Here is a 27,330-nt window from a genome sequence, read left to right on the forward strand (position 1 = left end):
CAGCTGAATGCTGTTGCTGTGTGGACATCAGCTCTCACACCACACTGTTCTGCCTGTGGTGCTCGTCAACCCCAGGTGTTCGGGTGATGTGGAGCACACCTGAGCTAGTCCATCCTTTGGGCAGAGGCCCTGGCTCTGCAGAACAGGACGAAGACCCCTCTGGAAAGGTGTGCTCCACTGGGGAAGCTGGATTTGGCCTGTGCACTTGCAGCCCACTCTCTCACAGAGACAGGAAGTAACTGGACAACTGGAGTAGGCAGCTGTAAATATGAGGAATTTTATTTTATTTTTTATTTTTTTGCTGACATACTATGCGGCAAAACAAAATTGACACCATACAAAATAACTTTATAAAATATCATTCACATCATATTTTATCAGATTTACAGCATTCTGTGCATGTTAGGGGGCTACATAAGGAGGTGAAAAAACACTATACCAAACTTTTAGTATTAGTTTATACACACAGTAAGAACAACAACATAAGTAGCGGTTAGGTTTCCCATGAATTTATTGCAAAAATAGTGCAAACTATTTAACCTAGTAAGCGGTGAAAACAAACTTGAAAGGACCCAGGTAAGCTTAAACAAGACAAGAGATGCACAGAGTCTCAGCATTCAGCTTTCTTCAGCAGCTGTCTTGTCCATGCAGACCACCCGGCCAGGCCAGCGTGGGTGAGTGCTGAGAAAGAAAGATGCGAAGGCTGCCGCTCCCAGGCCCGTCTGCCCAGCAGCTGCACACTGGCAGTGCCTTTGGGGTCATGCTACTTATTCAGTGGACACCCATGAGGTCCGTGTGTACAAGTTAAGATGCTATAACTTTGCACTGAAGATACCCACCCTTGGGTGATGTGGAGAAGGGAGTCGAAGCAGCATGAACACAAAAGACGTGAAGGGCATGGCCTGCTGAGAAGCAGAGTACCCTTTTCCTCAGGTGTGCTTGGGGAAAGATTCCTAATGTAGCATGACCTTTAGAGCCACATACTGCAGGAGGGAGAACGAAAGAGACTAACTTTTTCCGGTTTTTCTTTCAACAGACTATTGGGGTCCAAAAAAAGCACAATATCTGAACAAAATAAAGTAAAACATAATGCTACATAAAAAAGCAAAACAAAACAAAACAACCAAAAAAAAAAAAAACCAAACCAAAATGCAGCACACGCAGGTCTTTGATTTGAGGTACCTATGTAAATTTCATCACCTGCCCAAAGTACTTGTTAGGTTAAAATAAAATGCTTCTGGCAAGTCAATTGCAGGGCATTGATTACAGAGAAAGTGCAGTAGCTCTGAGCTTCACATCCGTATGCAGCATACTAAAGGGGGAGTTAGTCTATAAAATATAGCTTAAGTATCATCCTGATGGGAGCTTAAAAAAAAAAAAAGACCCACATACATCTAACTAGAATCATCTCTTTTTTTTTTTTTCTTTTTTGATTTCCTGCAAAGGGGAGGGTGGGGAGCAGAAGAAAAATGGGGGGGCTCGCAAATCACCTTTCAGAGTTCTGCCATCAAGTACAGTTGGTTCTCTTCTAGAATCCAGAGATCTCTTTAAAAGAGTAAAACTATACACTACAGGAAAGATCCCTAACTTTTATTTCTTAATTGGTATAAAATCAAATTTGTAAGACTCCAAAATATTGTGTTACCTCCAAAGAATTATGTTAAAAAAGATTGCCATAGTAGGAAAAGTTGTAAACTGCCAAATATAAAAGTGTGGAAAGCCATCGATCTCGACCTTACTTTCTTAGCCATCAGAAAGTGTTCCTGGCTTCAGAAACCCCGGGCTGCCTCGGAGTGCAGTCTTCCCCACCTCAGCCAGGCCTCCAGCCTGCCGGGAGCTTCCCCCTCTTCTGCCCAGACTGTTTAGCACCGTCACCATGCAAACCAGGAGATGGAATCGACAACAGTCCATTTGCTGCCTATGAAAGAAAGTCCTATACAAAACATGCCAAAGGAAGAGGGTTACAAACAGCTAAGAAAGCAGACACAATACTTGGGGCATCTTTTTGGGGGGTGTGGCCCCTTTGATGGCACAGAAATGAAGTGATAGCTATGAAAACATGCGTAAAAGAGTGTGGGTGTGTTAACTGTAAAGTCTGCTCTTGGACACATTCCCCTTCCTTTTCCTAAGAGGGTAGGTTGGGACCCCAATACACTATAGCAGTTGGATGGGTTACTTGCACGGTCAGTTGGGCTTCCCACTTGCAAGAGAAAATGACTATTTTGAATTTCAAAAATGCATTAGGGTTAACATAAAAGGCACAAAATAAATAAAAAGATATTATTAAAGAAACGGAAATAATGATTTCAAGTTTCATGTGGAGTTATGTCCTATTGTTTGGTTGCTTTTTCCAATTTAATTTGACAGACTTAGTAAATAGCACCCAACTGTTTAACTGAGGTAGATCCACATTGTAAAGAAAGCTGGGTCCCCTCTATTTTATCTCAAGATTGAAGATGTTTTTACAGAAACAAAAATCTGTTGTAATCTATGTAGAAGCAATGACAGGTGGCAGTACCTGCAGAGAGCGCGGCCTACGAGCCGGCTAATGAAACCCCAGCAACAGAGGCTCATCTCAAAGCAGGGGGGAGAAGCCAGACATTTGACGGTGACCCTGCAGAGGTCTCTAGACAGACTGCCACAGAAATGCACATGATCTGTTGTCATCAAGCCACACAGGAGATCGCAAGTGAAGGGGAGAAGTGTGTCCCTGGCAAAAGTTCTTCTCAACTTCAGAGGGAACACGTGCTGAGTTAGCATTGACCATCTTGATCTGGACAGTTGAAACACACTTTGCCTTTTTGTTTGTTTGTTTGTTTGTTTTTTGCATACTCTGAAATGCACAAATTCACTATTTGATTAAGGCTTAATTGTAAGTGACATCACTACTGGCATTACGCGAGAGGCCTGGTCATCCTCACGATCCAGACTGGTATCAAATTGAAGACAATGACATGAAGCCTCAGAATTGGGTTTAGCAGGTACTATAATTTTATAATTATTTATACAATCCATGTAGCAAATGAAAAATTATACAGAGGGGCCAAGGGTTATAAATAATAGTTTACACAGGAACTGTCAATTTACAAAACAGCACTGCATGGTTTCTAAACCGCAAGCACAAGACGTCATCACACAGATCCACTGTACAGGTACAAACATGTCCATGACATACAGAGTACCACCTGAAACAGGCGCTCGAAGCCACTCCACTTCTCAGAATGTGGCCAACGTTCAAATGGATGTAATACATTTTGATTCAAAATGTCTTCTAAAATGTTTGGGGGCAGGAGGAGCCACTGGGGAACTTCTGAATTCATTTTTGGTTCTTTTTCAATTATTTTATAAAAATAAAATAAAACCAGAAAAATTGATAAAAAGCCAAGGGTTAAAACCCCTCAATACAAAAAGCTGGGTGGTGGTGGTGCACACCTTTAATCCCAGCACTTGGGAGGCAGAGATAGGCAGATCTCTGTGAGTTCAAGGCCAGCCTGGTCTACAAAGTGAGTCCAGAACAGCCAAGGCTACACAGAGAAACCCTGTCTCGAAAAACAAAAAAACCAAAAGTAAACAAAACCAAACCAACAAAACCAAAAACAAAACAAACAAACAAAACCCCTCAATACGTATTAGGCAGGTAATCTGAATGTATAGGAGGTTAGAGTTGGGGCTATATGCTCTCCCTGTACCTATGAGGCAGTAGCCACTGTTGCACAGAAACATAATTATTCTCTTACAACTTTAATTTTTTTAAAAATAAAAACTCACTTGCCCCTACAATTATGAAACATGAACTTTTAACAACTACACTGAAATTTCTCCTCAAACTTGGGATTCAAATTTAAATTTAATGCTGAATTGTACCCTTTTGGAGTTTAATCATGTTCGTCTATTTGGCTTTGAAGAGGAACCAAAATTGTTAATGCATTATGTCTCCGCAGCAAGTGCTGCACAGGCAAAGGCCTTGTCTATGTAATTAATTAAAAAAAAAAAAAGAAAAGAAAAAGAAAACCAGAACAGACTACTTTTGTTAAAACCAACAAATGTACTCCTTGACACGGAGGGAGGTCTTAATTAGACTGGCCTAGGAAATGGCATCATCCCTGGCTAGAGAAGGTCAGTGAAAGAGATTACACTACAGGCATGTCAAAGCTGGAGTCCTAAATTTCCGGCCTAAGTGACAGCACACCTAAGTGAGCAGTTTCCCCAGCATCACAGAACAAAGGGACAACAATGAAAAAGCATTCCAAACTGACATTAGGACCAAATAGCACCTTACGCCTGAGGACTTCACAGGACTCACAAACACATGACTCCATTTCCCCCTAAACCTACCTACACTACAGCAGACAGTGTTGCTGAAGGGCGGAGACTGCAAGACCAGTAAGCAGCCTTTGCCGGCGCCCGCCCGACCAAGGAATGGTCTTGGGTGTCTCCCGAAACCGCAGCAGAGGTGCCCCTGCACATCAGGGCACAAAGAACAGGATGGGGCTGAGAGTGTCTCCATAGCTGCGGGCTGCAGGGTGACACCAGACTTTGTGAGAAGGAGCTGAGAGCTGACCGAGCTACCTAGGCAGTCAGCTAAAGCCCAGCCCCAGCATGATTCTGAAAGGACACGGTGAACAGACTTTAAAGGCGCAAGGTGTGGGTGGACCAGGTGTCCAGCCAGTGAAGCCAGGGCCTGGAGGGAGAGCTGAGGCCACCTGCTCTGCAGGAGTGAGGACCTGCCCTGTCCCAACAGTGAGTGGCCATTACAACCTGTAGCTGTCCCTGCGAGCTTCTGTCCCCACACGTGTGCCACGCTCTGCTGATGGCTGGTGTGGGTGCTCTTTCTTGTGACCTCATTTAAGTTAGGTAGCTTAAAGATGCGGAAGGAACTGAAATAGGGGTATCTTCACACCTACATCCTGGTGACACTTATAGGTAAGAGGACAGTGTCCGGTGTTGAACGTACCTCTGTGTGAACCCAAATAAAGGCAGCTCGTTCAGCCGTCCAGGCCCCCAGAACCGCCAGGGCTTTGCAAGGCTTCACACAGAGCTCTCTCGCTTCAACCAGTAAAGCAAAAAAATGTGAGCGGAACATGGCAGTGGCCAGTGCTCTGGGCTGTTTGGTATCCCTCACAAGTGTCGTGAGTGGCAGGGTTGGCTGCCTCTGTGTCGGTGCCCCCTGAGGGCTGTGGCTCGTACCACCGCACCCAGGCATGACCCTAACATCCTGCACTTTGCTGGATTCTCACCAAACCCCAGCCAAGTAACTTGGGGTGCAGGTCAGGGGCACCCACCCTCCGTGCCTCTGCTTCTCCGGACAGAGAAAAGCTGCCCCCGCCCGACCAATCCCCAGGCGCCTGCCCTTCCTGACACTTTTCATCTGTCCCTCAAGATTCCCTAAGCCAAGCTGGGCATGGAGGTGCACGCCTCTAACTAAGCCCAGCACTTGAGGAGGCAGAGGTAGGCGGATCTGGTCTACAAAGGGAGTCCAGGACAGCCAAAGCTACATAGAGAAACCCTGTCTCGAAAAACAAAACCAAAAAAATTTTAAAAAATAAAAAAAGATTTCCTAAGCCAAGTAGTGGAGGAATCTGGGAGCTGATGCTGACTTTCCAATATTAGCCCAAGAAAACTTTAGGAGGAAAGAGGCCAAGGTCTACTCTTCTGGACAGCAGAGTAGACAACCACCAGAGAGCTGGTTAGAGGTGGTGGGTGCCCGTGACAAACCTCCTGCAAGTTAGAGACCTGCACTGCCAACACTAGTGGAAACTTCTCCTCAAGCAGAACCCACTGCTCCTTCCAAGCAGATGGCCTGGGGTCAGAGCACAGTGCTTTCCGTCCTTCACTCTCACACAGGGTCCCAAGGGCAGCGATGCCTGCACTAGCTGAGTCCATGCAACTGCTTAGATACATGATCTGCACAAGAGTCGGTGTTGAAGCACCTTCATGAGTTTATAGTGTATAAAAAGGGAGCAGAGAGCGGGGAAGCCACTTTCAACCCATTCATAAGCAAGCAGGGGTAAAGATGCCTTTTTACATTACAAAGGAAAGGAAAACCGGGCAGGACCAGGCTCTCTCCAGGCTCAGCCACATGTGGCCCTGTACAGAGCCATTCCCTTCAGCCTGGGGGATGCATGGTTCCCATGGAGAGAAGCCCTTCTGTCAGCCTTGCCACTGCTAGAGTCTTGTGTAGCTGGGTGGCACTGAGGAGTCCCTGGTCAGCGACAGCAGGAGGGGGCCACCCCAGATCACAGTATGGCACACACATTTTCAAGCCAGAACTGAATAGAGGAGTTCACAACTCAATTTATTCAGGTGATATTTTGGCTATATTCAGTGTGGATAGCAATGCTTCAGAGCAAACACAAATCTATGAGAAGTCAGAGGTAGCTTTTATGCATCTGTCTGAAAGGTTTTTAGAAACCACCTTCTGTAGTGATTTGGCTAAGCCGATACATTCAACTTGAGACAATAAAAATGGCTGAACAAATCCAAAGACACAGAGTGAGGCTCTGCAATGGCAAAACACACACACACACACACACACACACACACACACACACGGTGATTTGAGTGTAAAAGCTCCTTCTGCTTCAGACACTGGGTACGCTGACCACACACAGTTCACGTTGGGCTGAATAGAGGTGTACTTAGAACCAAGCAGGGAAACAAGGCATGAGGGGCTGCACCGGGTGGGCTTCAGGTCTGCCTGCCATCCATGGACACACCACAAATGACAGTCTGACACAACAGTGACCTCACAGCTGGCCAAAGAAATGCAGCAATGGCCTGTTAACACTGGCTGGGCTAGTCCTATCGAATTCAAGCTGACAAAGGCCACACGGAAGTAGAACGGCATACTTTGGGGGCCTGACCGATCACAGGAAAACCAAAAAGACTGAAGTGTCACAAAGACTCCTAACTACTGTTTCCATTTAAGCCTTCAGGTCTCCTCACAGAGCCTGCCGTCCCATACAGAGAACTGCTTGTTGTAGAGTTGACACAAGGCTAGCCATGATGCTTGAGAGACAGAGCCCAGCCCGCACACTCTGGCATGTAATACTGAAACGTGTGTTGGGATTGCAGAAGTGAGGCGGTGTCTCACGTCCACACCACTCTTGCCACTGTGAATCTGTTTACAATCACTTTAAATGAGTACAGCAGATATGGAGTTGGACGCAATAAAGAAAACTGTCGCAAGATCAGTGCAACTCACAGGAATCGTCGTGCCTGCAATAGGGCACTAGTGACAGAGTGAAGTGTGCTCTGTGTACAGTAAGCCAACCAGCATGGTTACTTCAGGGGAAGGGCTTAAAACAGAAACAAAAGATCTGCATTCACAAGTGAGGTGTATGAACACCAAGGGAGTGTAGCTTCTACTCAGGGCACATTTCTTTTCTCATGGGCGTGAAAGATGACTTGGGGATATCGCAGCAAGGTTGCTTATGGCTTGTCTGGGGCCACCGGGATTGTCCACTGCCTGTGTAGCAAAATGCCCATGAAAAATCCTTGTAACAATCCAAAAGGTCAGGGCCATGCTGAAGCACCCTGAAAGTTCCTGTGACCAGCCAGTGCTACCACCACAGGGACTACCAAGAGGCCACCCAGCCCTAAGGCCTCCTGGACACTCAGGGGTCCCAGCTGCATGACTCGGGACTGGTCTACCCTTAACACATTGTATCAAATATAGAATTTGATTGAAAAACTGCTTGTAAAAATAAAATTCAAATCACCCTGCAGTGCAAAAGCATACCGCTGCATCTATAAGAAAAACAATTCATCCAGAAAAACTACATCTGTGGCTTCCAAAAATAAAGCATTCGCAAGCCTGAAGGTAAACATTGGGTCATTTATAAAAGTTGGGGAAATAATCTCTACCATATCCGTCAGGTACCACGTGCATTGGGATAGCCAACTAGCTGGATCAAACCAGAGCAGGAGAGGAAAATAAATACAACATGTGCATTTAAAAACAATAAAATAACATAGAGCAACAAACAAGACCCGCCCAGCCCTGCTGCAGGGGCTGTCTTTCTGTCAAGCGCTCAGTAACAGGTGAACATCAGACATAGGTGTTGGGCCAGCTGAGGACAGCACGGAGCGAGCGGTCTCCCCACTGGCAGTGCCCTGTGGCCTGGAGGCCAGCAAGTGGGTGAGTGTGAGGAGTGGCCAAAAGGCCAGATCTGGAGAAGGCAGAGCAGACCCAAAGTGGTATCAAGTGTGCACGCGAGGGATTCCCCAAATGGGAGAGCTAAGCCAAAACCAAGCAGCCCCTCCCTAGAAGGAGAGGCGTGCTCAGCTTCAGAGTCGGCGGGAACTAGGACAATCTGGGCTTATAACACGCAGTGACATGATGGGAGGCCTGCTAATATTACTAAGGGCTAATCTACACAGTGGAGCCTTGATTTCTCCCTAGAGTTTCGCATTGCTTCATCTGCTTGGGAGAACCTGCTGCATGGTGCACGCAGTGTGAAGGGATGGGTGTCATGACTGGTCTTTAAGAGTGAGTATCTTACAATGTACTAGGAAGAGTCCCAGCATGAGAGTCTAGTTGGGCAGCCTCTCTTAAAGAGACAGGCACATCCTAGTTTTCCTTCCAAATAGATACAGAGCACAATAACGTAATCACATTCAGTTTGCTTAAAGCAAGGCACACCTTACTTAACAGTGGGGTTGGGAACACAGCTCGCAAGTGCACAGTTCTCAAACTTGGCCAGGTATCACCTCAGGAGATAACGGCACCATCGCCAGTGTTGGGTACAGGCAGTCAGAAAGCTGGCTCCCCTAGAAGAGGGCCTGGGTTTCCACCACACTCTGAGGCCTTACACTGTCTCAAAACTTATGTTAATAATAATAAGGGAGGGCAGAAATTGGGAAAAACAATTGTTTACCTGAGAATTGGAGCTACAGCCATTTATAAACTCTGCGCCATCGGACGTGGACAATGTGCATCTAACTCAATCAGGGACATTTGGTCTGGGGATGTTTTTCATACTAAAAGCGTCACAAGCAGGCATGGGCTACAGAAGGTACTTTTCTCCAAGTATTTCGGCCCATCAAAAAGAAAACTTATCCTTCAAGATGACCAGAACAAAACTCCCAGCTGAGATATTTTTCCCCAGCCCACAAGTGTTCCTAGGTGTGAGCTTTGACAGGGGTCCTTCCTGCTCCCATGGCATCATGGGGGACGGCCTCAGAAAGCCTCAGAGCCACAGGGGGGTTGTTGTTGTTGTTGTTGGCCTCAAACACAAATGCCCAGCTGGCTGCAAGTGCCAGGGTGGCAGCAGGCCTGAGAATCTGCATTCTAACTAACTCACTTGCATGAGACTGAGATCCCATGGCAAGAGGCTGAAAACATACCTTAGACACACATGGTTTTAACAATGACTGAAAATAATCTAATTTCAGAGTCTAAAAGTTTACCAGGTGAGCCAGTTCTTCAGCCTGACCATGCTAGGTGAGCTAAGTGTTTCTCATATCCTTTCGGAAAGTTTGAGAAAGTGCCACTTGCCAATGGGATAGCAGGCAGCCCCAGTGCTTCTTAGACTGGAGGTTTGTCACTTTAAAAGATTTCTAAAGACACAGCAAGAAGAGACTAATGTCATTAGTAAGACACCCACATGCACACACAGATACACACACCCACTGAGGGTGTGACTTCCCAGGTCACTGCGTCCGCCCCTCCCACCAGCTCCAATGCAGGTGGGTAACGGGGCAGAGGTGGTACTGTGTCCTCTAGCATGAGGCGCCACGGTAGGGGGAGGGGGGGGCACCCTCCCTCCACCTTAGAGTCAGAGGTAAATCGCGCAGAGCTGGGGGTTGAAGACCATCAGCAGGGGTAGAGGAAACCCACAGAGCACAAAGCAGCACAGAAGAGAAGGCTCGTCTCCTTCTGGGAACTTGCACGTGGAGGGAACTTGCACGTGGAACGGACCTGATTCTCAGCTTCGGTACAAGCACAAAAAGCCCCAGGGGACACACACACTGAAGTGGCCACTGCCATCCACAGAGCCACTCGTAGTGTTCCTTTCGGTTCATTGGTCTCTAGGCTGGCAAACACCACCCAGAGCAGTGCATGCCTCCCCTGCCGGCCTTGCCCCCCGGCAGCCCCTGGGGCACACTCTATTCCTATGTGCCAGTCCCATGCCAGCTTTCAGTGCATAGATCCTGTGAGACCCACCTTCCATAACTGCACACCGAGAGAAGTGCACTCTTACGTGAACTTGTTTCCCAGCAATGGAAGAATAAATAAATTCCATTTGTGCTTCATCGGCTGAGCGACACACACGGACGAGGCAGGGGAGGACGGCAAATTACTGGCAAGCACGCTGTCCTTCCCGAAGTACAGGCTACACAGTCCACACTGGGGAGGGGGGAAGGGGAGGGGTGCATCGCTGTCACATGAAGCCACTTGCATATTCCTCTACTAAGCACTAAAAGCCACAGAGGTGGCCTGTCTTCAGGCTCCAAACAGCTCCTGCTGTGTGAAACAGGTCACAAGAAGCACCCCATAGTCAACAAAAGGGAAAGAGCATCTACCTACCACATTAATACTGCAAACCAGATATATATATTCTTCTCTTACATTAAAGACATAACAGTGAAAAAGGATTGTACTGTATTTATCACCACAGACCCGTATTCTTTAGAAACTTTGGAAAATAAATGTCACAGTCCTACAGGACAAATCTTATGATTAGACTGTCAGTATATTGTCTTTTTTTCTCTTTTTAAATAAATTTTTATCAAAATGGCACTTGTCTGCCAAATCTCTCGGACTTGTCACTGCTGTAAACACACGTGACCGTACCCTCTGCCACTGCGCCTTCGTTCAGGCCTCGAGGGCAGGCAGTGGCAGGCGAGAGACACTGTGGATACCTAGCAGCCTCTGCCCTGGGGCTGCAGAGCACGTGGTATCCCTTAGAACTCAACATTAGTGACAACTTCTTAGGGCCAGGCTTTAAAACTCCAATGGTGATGGTGTTGCATTCACGCTCAGAGCCTTCACAACTAGTTTGAGCCCATCGATTTCATTGAGAATCAGGTGTTAAAAACAAGTAAATCGAATGACCAAATAAATTAAAAATGTTTTAAAGCCCTGAGAGTTCATAGACTGGTTTTAGGACATTTTGTTGTTGTTTTTGTTTTTAGGGACCGGGACTCTCAGTGAGCAGCTTTTAGGTTTGGCAAACCACGTTTCCTACAGTGGGGTCTCATACAGGCCTGCAGCTCAAAATCCAAGTCTGAAATCTGGGACGGAAGGCATTCTGGAAAATGGAGGGTCTAATAAAACCAAAGACGTCTCATGTTCGATGCTGGCTGTCACAGAAGGGTTGGGCATCTGTTGGTCTGAGTGTAGCTGGTCTCGTGTGAATCCAACTTGGTACACAATCGCTAAACACTACAACATGTCAAGCAAAGTACATGGTGCGCAGTGTGTCCTGATGGACCTGGACCGCCTTGGCCAGCGCTTGGTGATCTCGCCCATTGCTCTGCCCAGAGGTATGGCTTCCTTCAGCGCTGCAGACACGGGAAAGAAGAGAAAGAGTGCGGTCTTTACTGGACACCAAGTGAGGAATTGAGCCAGGTACGTGCATGGAAAGCCATCATCAAAACCATCCTTGTCTGAACCCCCCTTGCAGGAAAGACACTTACCTGTCATGCTCTTTATCCACCAGGTGGTACCTGGCTCGGAAGGCCACCAGGTGAGCATAGTACGCTGGCGCAGGTATTGACACAGAGCGCGTGCAGCGTACATAGGTGTGACACAGCTGGTAGGTCAGAATCTGCAGCTCGTCAGAAGAAAAACGATTGTCATCCCAAAGCACGTGGTAGTGGGAAGGACGGCTTGTCCCCTGGAAGAGGGCAGAGGACCAGAGAGACTCACCATGAGGTCTTTGCTAAGAACAGCAACCAGTGTGCCTATTAAGACAGGCACAGTTGGGTGAGGTGGTACAAGCCTTTAATTGCAGGAGAGGCAGGCAGATCAATGTGAGTTCGAAGCCAGCCTGGTTTACAAAGCGAGTCCAGGACAGCCAAGGCTACACAGAGAAAACAAGACAGGCATGGTGGCACATTCCTGTGGTCCAGCACTTTTGAGGCTTGAGGAAAGAGGATTCAAATTTGAGGCCATCCTTGGGAAAATACCCTGTCCTCAATGCCCAGAAGCATCTATTCTTCTTGTTGTTGTTTGTTTTTCAAGACAGGGTTTCTCTGTGTAGCCTTGGCTGTCCTGGACTCACTTTGTAGACCAGGCTGACCTTGAACTCACAGGGATCCACCTGCCTCTGCCTCCCAAGTGCTGGTATTAAAGGCGTGCACCACCATGCCCGGCTGAACCTTCTATTCTTAAAGGCCCCATAGCTATAAAAACAGATTATACATGTATTTATTTACATATAGGAAAATCACAACCAAGCCATTCCTCCCTACTTCCAACCAGGCCTTGCCTCAAGGTCCTAGGTCACCACGCCCAGCTCGTAGACTGATAGTAGATGGGCCGTGACTCAAGACAGCTGCACAGAGAATATTTAATGTCCCTAATACAGAGAACTGATCAAAGTCTGAGGTGACTGCTGAGTACAAAGGGTTCCCCAGCCTATCACCATAGACCTCATAGACGTGTTAGAATATCACATTACACATCACACCTCATAAATATGCATTTCATGCAGGGGGGGAAAAAAGCATTTTAGAAGGAACTGAGCCAAAGATAATGCCCTCTAGATATATTAGGTATTCTACAATATTTTATTTATAACACCAAGAAAAAAAATCTCCCATCAAAGCTATATATTAACATTCAAAAAGTGGGAGGAGAAAATTTGATGTACCTTTCCCTCCAAAGTCTGCTGCAGAGGAAGAGTGGCACTCACACAGCAGCAACACTGGGAGCTCCTGCCTGCTGACCTGCTGCTAGCCAGTCTTCAGCAACCTCGCTCTTGCATCAGAAGATGGCAGAATGCTGCTATAGAACACTCCAGTACTTCCTTGTCCTGGCATTGTATTGGTAGTAGCTGAACACGAGCCCCCTGCCCCCACCAGGCTCTAACCACAGTAGTTTCCTGTAGTCTCACCTTTTAGCTCACTAGCTGCCAGCACCGAACACTCTTCACTTGGCCTTGACCGTCACCTCACTGTTCCTTACACCTTGGTCTCACAACACCCACTTCTACACAGGTCTCTTCCTAGCTCTTATTTCCCAGTGTCTGACCCAGAAACAGTCTTCTAGTCCCTAAAGTGCCCCCTCTGGCCACAGAGTGAACTGGATCCCTGTCTGCACACTGAAAACACACCTCAAACATATGATATCACAAACGTCTAGACTGGCAAAGGGAGCCTCCCCCTTACCTGGATGCCGGCATGACTGCACAGGTAGAAGTCAAACTCAGTTGGGTGAGTAATTTTTGTGTCCACGGTTGTGCCTGCTGGAATGTTCCCACTCTTTCCAACCTGCAGCAACACAGAGAACTCATCAGGCATGGCAGGGCAGGTGGGCAGGAGCACCCATTACTCAGCACACACAACTGGTAAGTACCAATGATCTCTACAGTGTAACTTGGGCTGGGGTTACTGTTCACACGGTACCCAGATGCTACATCAGGCACGGCTGTTTACTGAGGAATCTGACAGAACAGGCTCCAAGAGACTAGGCTAGGCTCTCTATTGGCTAAGGGTGAGACCAACTCCAACTCCTCGGGTTTCCATCTCCACATCCCAAGTACTGGGAGCGAATTCTGCGCCATCATGCTCAGCCTAAAATATTTCTCTCCTGTGGGACTTTCTTTCCTTCTTTCTTTCTTTTTGGTTTTTCAAGACAGGGTGTCTCTGTGCTAGTCTTGGCTGCCCTAGACTCACTTTGTAGACCAGGCTGGCCTTGAACTCACAGTGATCCACCTGCCTCTGCCTCTCAAGTGCTGAGATTATAGGTATGTGCTACCATGTCCGGCCTTGTTAATCTACTTTTCAAGAAAGTCCTCTGATGTATATCCTAGGCTAGCACTGAACTGTTTACATTCCTGCCTTGGACTCCCGGAAGCTGGGATTGCAGACATCCCAGCAACATCATGCCAGGCTTAGGAAACAATACTCCTTGAGGGTGCTGAAATTTGTCTGCAAGGAAAACTCATAAAATAACTACATCATTAGGGAACTGGAGCGGTAGGTCAGTGGCTAAGAGTATTTTCTGCTCTTGCAGAAGACTGATTTGGTTTCCAGACCCACATGTTGGCTCACAACCATCCACAACTCAGTTTCAGAGGATCTGATGCCCTCCTCTGACCTCCTTGAGCAGTGCATGCACGTGGCGCACTGATGCACATGCAGGCAGAACACTCAAATGAAATATGTAAGTCTAAAACTAGTAATAATATTAAAATACATAGCTGCTCCTTTACTGTTCTCTGCCACATTTTGTCAGGATTCACAGCTGGCCTGAGGGTCTGTGAAGGGAACCTGCCTGTACAGCCTTCTGGGCCCTGAGACTTCTGGCCTGGGTGGCTTTTAAAAAAGAATGTTTGGCTTTAGCTCCAGGTGTGATTTTGTAAAGAGACATAACTCCATAAGCATTTGTGGCACATTTCAAATTTCACAGGCTGCTGTCACTCTCTGCCGAAGCTGACGCTGCCAGTCTCCTCTGCTTCCCTGGAGGGCATATTCCCCCTCCCCCTGGGCATCAAGGAGCCACTTACACTGTCCTCACTGCTTCCCCATTATTGTCCATCCTGGGGAGAGAAGCTGCCTCCAAGCAGTAGTACCTCTGGCAATAGAGACACGGAGCCTGCAAGGGGACCCCAGCTGTAGGCCCCACAGCCTCCCTGCACGGTCTGCAGGCCCATTTCTCATTTTACAATAAATGCACTCAAGTCTCCAGGCTGAGCTGATCTGGTTGAGACCATTTGGCTTTGTTTGGCTGTGAGTGCTCTGTAGTTTCTGTTTGTTCTATCTTTAATGCATGAGCTACAGGCAGCGAAGTGAAAGTGTCAAGCACTCTTAAACTTCATTTGCATAATGATCAAAATATGTGGTTTCCACAAGATCAAGGTTGGAAAGCACCCGAGACTTCCTTGTCCTTCCATGTGAGTCTGGCACCTGTCGCCCTCCCATTCTTGCCTTTTTCAGGTTCTGGCAGAGGTGCATCACAGCAGCCACCTGCGACACTGTATCTGTCAATTTCCCTCTGAAACTCTGTAAACTTGCGTTGTATTTTTCTCTGCATCATTTTAGCACACAGCTGTGGGGCACAGGAGACCACAGCCGCAGCACTTTACTGGTAGGTGTGTTCCGTTCATTGTGGCTAGGTTACTTCAGTCTCTCCAAACACTCATGAACCAACACTGGGCTACGCTGGAGGCCATGGGCAGAGCTGAACTGCAGTGACCATCTGGCAACAGGATGGGGATCCCAGGCCTGACCAGACCCACAATGCTGGATTCAAGGTCTGGTAGACACCCCAAGCTCTTGCCCCTCTGGACAACCTATGACTCTCAAAGAGCTGCAGGCCTCAGTGCTGTTAGAAGCACAGAAAACATTTTTCTGGGTCTTGGGATGATGGCTCAATCAGTGCAGTGCTTGTCATGCAAGCACAAAAGCCTGACTTGAATGCCAAGTGTGGTCGCGTGCTCTTGCAATCCCGGCGTTGGGAAGGCAGTTCTTGGCCCTGGCTGGTCAACCAGCCTATTATCCTATTTGCTCCGTGCATGTGGACACAGTCACACACGTATCCATATGCACATGAGAAAAGCGAGCACGAGCTGCATAGGCTCCCAAGTCAGAGACACTCTCTGTGGAGAGCCTGGCTCCATTCTCTCACAGCCCTGAATGGCTCATGGCTCTCAAGTCTCTGCTTGTGCTGTTTTCATTCCCTCCTGCCTTTCTTTTTGAGACAGGGTCTTGTACTTGTTTCATAGGCAAAGATGACCTAAATTCTTGCTGCTTTTTCTACCTCCTGGTGCTGGGGTTACAGTTTCTGCAAAGCTGGGGTAAGCATCTTATCATCAACCAAGCCACACCCCAGCCCCACTGCCATGAATTCTGACAATTTTTTTTTCTCTCTGAACCACCTCTCTCTCACTTATCAGATAAAGGACATTTTATGTCTGGATCTTCCTTGTCAAACTCAGGAAGAGCCTTGCTGGATACCTGAGCCTGGGTCCTCAGGAAGCACCAGTCTCTGCAGACTGTGGCAATCACAGGGCTCTGACTCACCCGCTCATTCTTGTCTGTGCAGAAGAGGCGCGTGTGGTGCCGCTTCTGCACCACGATGAATGTGATCCCCGGCTGATAGTCCTTCTCCAGCTTGATGCAGGCCTCTCGGATGGCCAGGAGCTCATGGTGGAGTACCTGCCGGGCAGAGGCGGGCATCAGACGCCTTGCTCTGAAGGCATCTTGTATACTGGGAACAGCTTTCCCAGTCTGGCCAGCACAGCCTCAGCCGTTCTGCTGCTGTGATAAAGACTGACCAAAAGCAACTTGCAAGAGAAAAGGGCTTACCTAGTGCGTGCTTCCAGACCGCAGCCCACCAGGGGAAAGGAAGGGCAGGATCCCAACAGGAGGCATGGAGGAACGTTACTTGCTGCTTGCTCAGCTGCCTAGCCTTCCTTCTGTCATGTTTGTTTATTCTGACTGGCCTGTAACTGACTTTGCAGACCAGGTTGGCCTTGAATTTCCAGAGATCTACCTGTTTCTTCCTCCCCAGGACTGGGATTAATGGCATGCCAGTACACACACCTCAGCTAGCTTTGTCATACAGCCCTGGCCCACATGTCTAGGAATGGTGCTGCAGAGTAGACTGAGCTCTCTTACATCAAAAAAACAATTTAGAAACGGCCCACAGGCATGATGCCCACAGGCCAACCTGACTGACACAACTTATTTGAGGTTCCCTTTGCCTCAGATGACTAGTTTATCTAGATTTGGTAGTAAAAATTATGGCCACATTTATATCTATATATGGACTAAGGACACCTAGGTTCTATGGTTACAATTAGAAAGCCCACAAAACTGCTTAGCTTGGAATCCATAATGTTCTCAGTGCTTGTAAAACAGCTCCAGTACGACTTGTGGGCATGGATAAGAGTCAGACCTGAGCTCCTGTGTGATCTTAACCACCACACAGCACTCAGTAGCTCTCACATCCTCCCACCTGTCAACTGTGCGTCCTGCAATGAAGGTCTCATGTGTGGCACGTAAGTGACAGCAAGAGTGGACTTTTGTTGTGTGAGGACAGTGTCTCCCCACCTCTGCTACTTGAGTGCTAGGATGTCTGACCCCCTCAAATTTAATAGTCTCAATCAAGCAGGCTACAGTGTTTCAAAAAGTATGTCTAGAATTCTTTTTTTATTTGTTTGTTTTGTTTGTTTGTTTGTTTTTTGAGACAGGCTTTCTCTGTGTAACAGCTGTGACTGTCCTGGACTCTCTTTGTAGACCAGGCTGGCCTCGAACTCACAGCGAACCGCCTGCCTCTGCCTCCCGAGTGCTGGGATTAAAGGCGGGTGCCACCACGCCCAGCTCTTATGTCTAGAATTCTAGTGAAGCTGAGGAGGTCAAGGGAGGAGCTCAGGAGGCTCCACTGAGAGGCAACAGGGCTGTAGGTCTTTGGAGTACATGGTGGAAGCTGTCACCAGGGCTCTTGCAGAATACAGCACTAGAGGCTTTTCCAGAAAGAAACAAGGCAGACAGTGCACTCCCAGCGACCATGAATACCTGTTCTAAAGAGGAGAAGGTGCAGCTTCCGCCCTTAACAGGAAGGCACGTATACTCTATTGCATGCCATCAGCCTGTGATCAAGGCAAGCACTTCAGATCTTCAAAACGCCCAGAGCACACAGCACAATTCTCAGTCGGCCCTCTTATTCCCTAGACTCAGGTTCTATCCTCACCCAGGTCTCTACTGCCAGAGTTTATATCTGAAACTCCACTCTCACCTTCCCTGGTATGACACAGTCCACACCCATAATCTGCCCTCCAAACTATGACCGGCCAATGGACGAAGGCAGAGGGCAGCGCAGAGCGGCCTACCTGCTGGAACTGGCCCTCGGAGACGCCATCTCGGTAGAAGATGATGCGGGTGGGCTTGAAGCGTGTCGATTTGTAGAACTGAATGAGCAGCTCGCGCACCATGGCGGCCAGGTCCTGGATGATCTCCTGGCGGTGCTGCTGGACGCGCACGGTGGCACAGTAGCGGTTGGGGTGTGCGTCCATGCTGCCCACGACCTGTGGGACACACAGTCAACAGGTGGCAAAGGCTCCAGGTCCCTCTTCTAGGGTCCATCTGGAGACTAGCCTGTGAAGAAGCATCTTCTCACAATGTCCCTCACAGAAGAAAGTACTGCTAAGTACCTTCTAAAGATGGGATGCTTGCCCCATTGTACACAAGAAGAGATAATATTGAACCCTCACTCTGTGTACAGACAGATGGTTGAATTATCTGTGTGAAAAAAGCAACTAGGGGTGCCTCTAGTTTTTCAAGAACAACCACTTCTCCTAATTGCTATAAGCATATCAAAAACTCAGTATCCCCAGGAAAGTCACAGCCCCTGAAGCAAGCTGGCTGTTTGAGGGGTCATCTGAGGAAGCAAATCAGAGAGCCAGAGCACAAACTATTATGCTTCTAGGGTTCTGGGGTCAGAGGACCAAAGGCTAATTGACCGACCACAGCTGGGGTCTGCCCCCTTTCAGGTTGGGGGAAGCACTTCCTTCTACCTTGCAGCATAAAGGAAAGGACCCTGTGTCCTGGGCAGCAGGTGACCTGTAATTCCCCTGAGAAGCTTTACAGAGCAATGTCTTTAGGCCCTAGCAGACTCCTTGGGCCACAGGTTTTCTCTCAAACATAGTTCCTCTCTTATGTGAAAATAAAGACCCAGAAATATTTTAAGCTGGCATAAATAGAAATAAGTCATTGTGAACAGACACCTGTTCCTATTGATTGAGAGCCATGGGTACCAGGAACAAACACAGATTTCTGCTCAGGAGAACTGGGTAAGTTTGGCTTTGATGCCTCCTGTTGGTTGCTGACTCACCCATCCCTGGAATCAACATAAAGCAAAGCAGCTGGGCACACCTGTGAGGGATTTTCTTGAGTGGATCATCCGAGGTGGGAAGATCCACCCAAAATCTGAGTCACACCTTCTAGCTGCAGCCTTTTGCTTTTTGTCTGCTTCCCAAACTCTTGTTGGCAAGTTTTATCTATCTTGTTGTTGTAGGCAGATTCCAACTTAGACTGAAGACCAGTAACTCTCCTGGAGTTCTCCTGGACTCCAGCACAAAACTGGAAATGCAGAGACGGCCAGCCTTTTGGGCCTAACAACTATGGATTATCCTGTTATAAGACAGCCTTTAGCTGGGCGTGGTGGCACACACCTTTAATCACAGCGCTTGGGAGACAGAGGCAGGTGGATCTCTGTGAGTTCAAGGCCAGCCTGGTCTAAAAGAGAGTCTAGGATAGCCAGGGCTGTTACACAGAGAAACTGCCTGGAAAACTCAAAAGCAACCAAACAAAATGACACCCTTTAAATCAGTCCAATAAATTGTGTGTGTGTGTGTGTGTGTGTGTCTGTATGCTGTTCCTCTAGAGAATACTAATACTTGCCTAAGCCTTCTGTACACAATAGCACAGAAAACAAAGCTAACAGTGAGAAGATAGGGCCCCAGGTGGCAAAAGGCCCAGAAGACCGTTGGCCATGCCGGCTCTTTCTGACATCAGGGATTCTGACACTTGGCCACCTGAAAGCCACACCCGAGAACTACGCACAGATGATGCACATGGGAGCCCCTTCCAGTCTGGGAGTTGGAATGGGGCCCCCGCTCTCTATCGCATCAATTCCCCACCCTTTATGACAGATTAAACAACTACACTGAGGCTGGTTAGCATCTACGGCATCCCAGGCACTGAGCAAGTATCCCACATTTTTTCACAACCCTAAGGCTGATAGCAGTACATGTGGAAAAGCCCAGAAGGAATAAGCTTCATTGCAGGAGAGAAACAGCAGAGTGTAGCTTAAGGCTGAGGCTCAGCGGGGTGAGGCTGGTGCTGGCATGCTGAGTGAGGGGTGCTGGAGCCCATTCTGACTGAGGCTCCATCTGCAGGCCTGATGCACTGATGCTGGAGAAATTGTTGGTGCAGGGAAGGCATTTGTGGGGATGGGACCCATAGTTCAGTCAAATGATCCAAGAGAACTATTGTTTCCTTCCATGCACTCAGCACCCTGGCCCCAGAGCCCTGCGCTCTCTGACTAGAGTGGTGATAAGAGGACAGACACCCTTTGCCCTCTGCACTCCAAAGGCCAAAGCTCACTATTGGAGAAGTACACGGCTGGCAAAGGGACTGCGTGCTGGGTGGTCAGCCAAGGTTGACTGATGGACAGGACAAGCCCCGAGGCTATTGTTCCCACCAGATGCACCACAGACAACAGAGCAAGCACACACCTCTGTGACCTGTCACCTCCAGCACCTATTTGCCATTAACTCATGATCAGACCAACCAAGCAAGTAGGTGAGTAACCTTCATGTCTTTCTCCTCACCACACACTGCAAACCGGCCGGACACTTGAGCGCCAAGCCGCCACTCTGCCACCCCGACCCCAGCTACATGACGCTAGCAGAGAACCCAGAGGAAAATGTGGCCACTCACTGCGGCAATCGAAGGCTTCTTCCCGTCACCAGCTGGTGGGTGGGTGACATCGGCTCCCAGGAAGATGACAGGTTGCTGGAACACTGGAGGCCTGTAAGCAAGTGGGTGTTTGAGGCCCCGGCTTGGGACGCTGCATAGATGTCTGACTCTGTCCCTCTGGGAGGCAACCCCTGCACTAACAGGGGCAGTTTTCAAGAGCTCTCCCTGCCTCTATCTCAGGGCCAGGATGACAGGCACGCAACACCACACCCATCTAGTTTATGCCAGCTTTGAGCGCAGGGCCTAGTGTGTGCCAGGCAAGCACTTTACTGCGTGACAGCCCCAGGCACCAGCAGAATCTTTACCCATAAAGAAATACATAGAGGGCTAGAGAGATGGTGTAGTGTTTTAAGAGCACTATCTTGTTCTTCCAGAAGTCATGAGTTCAATTCCTAGCAATTGGTGCCTCACAACCATCCATACTGAAGTCTGATGCCCTCTGGCACACATGTGTACATGCAGATAGAGCAACCATATACATAAAATATAAATAAAATATGTATGCGCGCGCACACACACACACACACACACACACACACACAGAGTGAGGTCTGTTATGCACTTGAGAATGAGCCTAGGAAGGGAGGGACCAAGAGCTTAGTATGCAGCTGGCCTGGCTGGGTACTGGGGGTACCTTGTTCAAAACCTTCTACCTCCATAGGGTAAACTCCAGGATCTCACTGGCCCCATGGCTCATTTTGTTGGGAGCAGGGGCTGCCAGAGCAGAGGTTTGAGTGACATCCTGGGTCTCCAACCACAGAACGCACTCCCAACTCCCAAAATCCCAGCCATCTCCTTTCACAGGCACCACTTCTGGCTGAGACCTTTAGGCTGAACGTTCACTACCTGAGTGGTGGTGTGCATAGTGAGGTCAGGGGAGAAGAGAAAATGATAGTCCTCAATGCAGCATACCGAGGACCTCCAGGCTTGTCCCGACTTCTGTACTGCAGGGGCCTGGCCTTTCATACACTGTCACTAGGAGCAGATGCTACCTTTATTTCCACAGACACTTCTCTTCTAGAATGGGCAACAAGAACACAGAACCTCCACATGACTTTGTGGCGGCTGCTATAGCTGGAGAAGGTGGGCAGCATGGCCACCAGAAAGGGGTTGACCTTCCTGCCTTCCTGCAGCCCCCGCCCCCACATACATATAAACTTTGTTTTGAGACACAGCCCCTTATATCCCAGACTGGCCGTGGACTTCTGGCCTTCCTGCCTTCTCAATTGCTGGGATCATTAGAGTAGGCCTCCTTATCTGGTTTCTTCAATTCTTATCAACTTCCAGGCCTCACACCTACCCCTCAGCGCCAAAAGAAACTTGATTCTTCTACAGGTGGTATGAGACCATCACAAAGAACCAAAAGACAATTTGACACCTGTGGGCAAGGAGAGGTGAGCTGGCCAGAGGGCTCCCTTGTCCCTAAGTGTGTGGAGTCCAGACCCTACGGCGAGAGCAGCCGTGACACCAGCCGAGCACCACACCACATCTCTATCTAAGGTGACTTCACAGTTGTACAAAGAGTCAGTCAGGCACTCAGAGGGGAGTGTGTCTATTGCACACTGAAATGTCAATGAAAGTCATGTGCAGTGGAGACCCAGGGTGACCACAGCAGGAGCTCCCACTCAGGACAGAACACACGAGAAAGGAAACACTTCCTAAGTGCATGTGCATCCATGTGCCCTTTGCAGGGAGAGGAAGGCAAGTGTCCCTTCAGCCTCCACTATGCTTCTAACCATCCGTTGGGGACCGGCACCCGGCCTCAGATTTTGGATGTCATGTCTAAGACATAGACCCTGCTAACCACACTTGAGATGCCATGTCTCCTGGCCTCACTCTCCTCTGCTGAGAATAAGGCAGGAGCTGGGTATCACACCTGATCGCTGCCCTGCTACCACCAGGCTACGGGTACGGACAGGTAGCAGCTGTATTTCTCCATGTGGGTGGATGTGACTCACCTGCCACAAGCAAAGGCACATCTGCCCTCATCTTTCTCTAATCTGTAGCCCAGCAAAGGTTCCTATGAGCCCAGCCTGCTGCTGCCTCCCAGGCTCCTCTTAACTCTATGCTGCCATGGCAACCAGATTCCTCTTTCAAGGTCTCCTGTGACTTCCATATCACTGGGTCCAACGATCACGCCACTCAGTGTGGCTCACTGGCATATTGTGATGCAAGACACACTTTCCTGGGCGCCGTGAGTCAGAGACCTCCCTCCTTGCCTGTTCTTTCTATTCCCAGTGTCCCTGAGCTTTACCCTGGGCACAGGGCTCAGATCTCCCTGCCATTCTCTCAAGGGTGCTCGTCCAGCGTCATGGCTCCCGCATCTGACAATGGGCTTTCCCTACCTCCTGCCGCAGGCCACAGTCCTGTCTTCCAGCCTGAGCCACATCTCTTTTATACTAACTTGACCAAAAGCGTGAGGCAGCTGCCTTCCCTCCCCTTCAACCTCTTCAGTCTCGTCCACCTGACTCTACGTCCAAAACAGCTGGGCTCCTCATCCTGCCTGTCCGTCACTTCAGCCTGGCATAGACCGGCATGAGAGGCCTCCCAAGTCCATTTCATGTGGAGTGACAGCCAGTCCCCAGAACACAAGCCTGCCCATAATTCCATTGGCTTTATAGTTTCCTCAACCAAAGCTATTACTGTGGTCACTCTCAACAAGGAGGGGCTAATATTAACTTTGGCCTTGTCCTCTATACCCAGGGTGGGACACCAGCCTCAGGAGGCATATGAGGGGACACAGTTCCACATCGCTGTCTCTTGACCTTATGGGGCATGCTGGCAGCCAGCACTTGGCCTAACTTCCTGGCCCAGGTATAGGACCAATAGTGGCTCCTACTGGGAACTTTCAGTCCAAGTGCTCTGATCCTATCAGTAAGCAAGCAGCCTTGGGTGACTAGAGTGGGAATCCTGAAGTCTACATTGCAGCAACGTTCCAGGGACCAGTTAACAAATGCTTGGAACCCCATTTCTTGACCCATCTTGACCTCACTCACCCTCCACCCTATAATTTTTTAGTGGAGATTGCTGGCCCTGGCACATGAAGCAGGCTGGCTGCTAACCTTCAACTCTTAGAGAACCACCACACTGATCCAACCCCATGCCCCTGGTTTTCAGGGGCCCACATGAACTTAATGTGAACACTTCTCTACTGACCATTGAAACCAGCTGGTGTATGTGCAGGGTGTGGCACCTTACCTGCCCTGTGGCAGCAGGATGTTGTTGACGCCTCCCAGTTTGACGTTGATCTTTAAGCAGAGATTGGATAGGGTCTGTGGGGTGGTCCTCTGCACATTCTTCATCTGTACGCACTGCGTGGCCATCCCAAGCACTGTGTCCCCCACACGCTTGACTTCCGCTGTGGAGCAGAGGTGCACATGTCACGGCTCCTAAACAGCAGCAGCTGTCTTCTGCCTCTCTTAGGCTGCACTGGTGCAGTGCTCAGCCACGGCAGCTGCACCAGGCGCCTACAGTCAGCTTATGGAAGATGCTGGCAATGGAGGGCCAGAGTTCCTGGCTGAATCCCGCTTTAGCACTGCCAGGCACCTGTGCCGGGCTCCTTCAGTACGGGACGCTGGAGGCACATCTCATACCACCTATTTGTGATCCAGGGCCCAGGGTGGGGTGAGCAGAAGCTACTATAACCGAGGCTTCGTCATGCCTCAGCAGAAATGACACCTCATGTTAAGTAAATGCCTGGAGAGCTAAAAATAAAACCATCGGCCTCCTCAAAACTTTTGGCAAACAGAACTAACATCAAAGAGCCACTGGGATGCACTCCTCCATCCTCAGAGTCCTCCCGAAGCAGCTGGCACTGCTCCTGGGCTGCTCTAGAAACCAGGACTCCAGAGGCACCACTCAGTGACTATAACCAGCACCACCATGAGAAAGGCTTCTTTGACCTTGGAGGGGAGAGGCATGGCTGTCTTGGGTCTGCAGTCTGCTTTGGGCTAGAGAGGATGGACCTCTACTTGTAACAACCACCAAGAAAGCCCAGTTATTTTTCTTGGCTCCTGCACCACCATATCTCACACCAATACCCTCTGCTTAAAGCCTGTGGGGGCAAACAGCTCTTACCATGAAGACCTGTCCATACAACCTCCCTGCCCTGTCGGCCCCGTGAACTGACCGCTGTACCTGATTTAGTCCCTCTTCTCCAGGACCGTGGGGCTGTCCACTTACGCCTGAGTAACTACCCTCTGACACAGAGAAGCCCATCCTCACCTGCGGTGGTGGCAGAGTCCTGGGAACCAAGGGTCAGTGGTCCTCCTCAGGAACATGGCCATTATCAGGGGACTCACTTCTATGTGGCAACACTGGTGCCATAGCACGAACATGAAACCAACCCTTAAGTCAAGTTATGGACCACTTGGAGTTGCTAGACACCTGAGACTGTGGCCTCCTGCAGGACAGTGAGGATGGCCCCAAACACAGACCAGAGGAACCAGAACTCCCTCCCAGGTGCAGAAATGGGCAAGAATCAACCATTTAGTTCAGTCAACATAACGGGGAACAGGCAACCAGCACCCACTAGAACCCACTCAACTCCCTACAGCCTACTGATCACCGACCTACCGTACACAGGAGTTTTGCCAGGAAGGATGACCACTACCAGCTGTAGGCCAGCGTACGTGTTCTTCAGGTGCCGGAACATGGGCTCCACACTGTCTGCCCCCTGTGCGTATTTGCAGAAACAGGGCTGGCCCTGGATAGGCATCCCAGCATCCCGGGAGATCTTCCTCAGTTGCTCTGTGAAGGACCTGAGAGAAAAGGCCACTTTGTTAAGATGTACTGCAGATGGTATGGAAGTCACATCAACAAGGGCTCTAATACAGTTTAGCAAAGTATACTTAAAAAAAAAAAAAAAGAAGACAAAGGCACATTTAAGTTCTTCAGGGCTGAGGAGACAGCACAGCTTGCCTAGTATGTACAAGGTTTGATCCCCAACATTGCATATTCCAGGCACGATGGTAAGCATCTGAAATGCCAGCATTTGGGAGAGGCAGGAGGGGCTACAGTTCAAAGGCATTTATAACACATTGAGTTTGAGGCTAGCCTGGGACACATGAGATTCTGTCTAAACAAAAGGTTTTTTTAAAAGTTGCTTTTGGTAGCGCAGGCTGGCCTCACACTCAGAATTCTATAGTCTCCTGAGCCTCTAAGGGTTAGGGGGGAGGCACTATGTCATACAAAAATTAAATCTGAAATGAAGCCAGACATCAAAGTTATACCAACCCATGAACCCATGAACCCATGGAAGGCCCCAGGATGACTATGCTAGGATAAAATGGTAGGTAAATATGAAATGCATGTTTGCTGCCTCCCCGTAGTGGCAGTGTGGTTCCTTTGTGCCATGTAGACATAAGTAACTCTCTGTTAGGGCTCTGGTAAAACAACAGACACCACCAGCTGCCTCGTGAGTTTTCCCTGCTGCTCTGGTTGGTACACCTAGGGCCTTGGAGACACAGACCCAGGAGAAAATAGAACAAGTGGCAGCCAAACAAAGCCGGCATCTGGAGTGCCAACCAGAGACTCAGCTGACAGAGAAGGCTGTCTATGTTCAGGGGAAAAACATCCAATCAGCAGTGAAGGTGAGGACATTTAGTTCCAAGTGGGTCAGTATTCACCTCCCAGACGCTGCCTTTACAGAATCCATGTTCATGCACCTGCAAGCACACCAACAGGTGGGTGTGTCTCAGTACAAGAGAGGCCAGGGATGGAAGGTGGGCAGGGGCTAGTCAGTATCTAGCTCTTGCTCTGGCTTTCTTTTCTCTGGGCTTCTAGCTCATTCTGTCAGAAGCACAGGGAAAAGCTGCCATCAATGGAGGGTCTAGTCAACTCTCCCCTGCACTGGACAGCCTCACTGAATAGCCTCATGCTGGGTGGGTCAGGTTACAGTTACAATCTGCAGGGCTTTGGGGTCCTCCCTTCACTGCCCCCAGAGAGGTAGAAAACAAATATCTTATTTCCCCTCTAATCTTGAATAAAAGTATAATCCCTAAGAGCTCTAGGGCACATTCTGATTGGCACTGGTCAATCTTGGTCATGCCCAGGCTGCCCTGCCACTGGCAAGACCCTCACAGTGTTCCAGGCTGCAAAGCAGGCCCCTTGCCGCTCACCATATCAGCCTGCACAAGCTATTGGAAAGGCGGCCAGGCCCACGCCGGAGCTTGATGGGTTCACTGTAAACCCTCCCCTCACACAGGAGAGCAGCCATTGCGCCCAGCGCCATTGCACTGCTGTCCTGTTGTACAGTATCTTCCCACTCGGTTCTCAGCGTTCCTTCTCATTTAATTCTGAAATTTCACAGTAGCACCAGTGCAATGGCTCAACAGGAAGAGGTACTTTGTGTAAATTCAACAATCGGAGTTCAATCCCTGGGACCCACATGGCGGAAAGACAGAATCAGCTCCCTCGGCTTATCCTCCGACAGCCAGGAGCATGCTGGGATGGAGAGAGGTACATCTACCCTGCCACACACATACACACAAACGTAAAGCCAGGTGCAGTGGCACACACCTCTAGTGTCAGCACACAGGAGGCAGAGGCAGGAGGATCTCTCTGAGTTCAAGGCCAGTCTGGTCTACATAGTTGAGTTGTAGGACAGCTTGAGCTACATAGAGACAGTATCTCAGAAGAAGAAGAAAAATTTTGAGTAAAGTGTGTCTTTTTATA

At 49.0% G+C, this 27,330-nt stretch overlaps 1 protein-coding gene across 1 annotated transcript in view; it reads right to left on the reverse strand.

Moving 5' to 3' along the window:
* Positions 1-258: 258 nt before the first annotated feature.
* The window catches only part of AGO2 (argonaute RISC catalytic component 2), an 82,622-nt gene continuing 55,550 nt past the window's right edge, over positions 259-27,330 (reverse strand). The window contains exons 12-19 of the mRNA XM_084803049.1: positions 25,231-25,415; positions 23,854-24,013; positions 20,617-20,707; positions 18,006-18,200; positions 16,195-16,329; positions 13,339-13,440; positions 11,644-11,843; positions 259-11,508 (exon numbers count right to left, since the gene is read on the reverse strand). Of these exons, the coding sequence (XP_084659175.1) occupies positions 11,400-11,508; positions 11,644-11,843; positions 13,339-13,440; positions 16,195-16,329; positions 18,006-18,200; positions 20,617-20,707; positions 23,854-24,013; positions 25,231-25,415 (1,177 nt within the window). The 3' untranslated portion in view covers positions 259-11,399. The remainder of the gene's footprint in view (positions 11,509-11,643; positions 11,844-13,338; positions 13,441-16,194; positions 16,330-18,005; positions 18,201-20,616; positions 20,708-23,853; positions 24,014-25,230; positions 25,416-27,330) is intronic.

Source organism: Acomys minous (genome assembly GCF_964271855.1).
Source record: "Acomys minous genome assembly, chromosome: 12".
NCBI lineage: Eukaryota > Metazoa > Chordata > Mammalia > Rodentia > Muridae > Acomys > Acomys minous.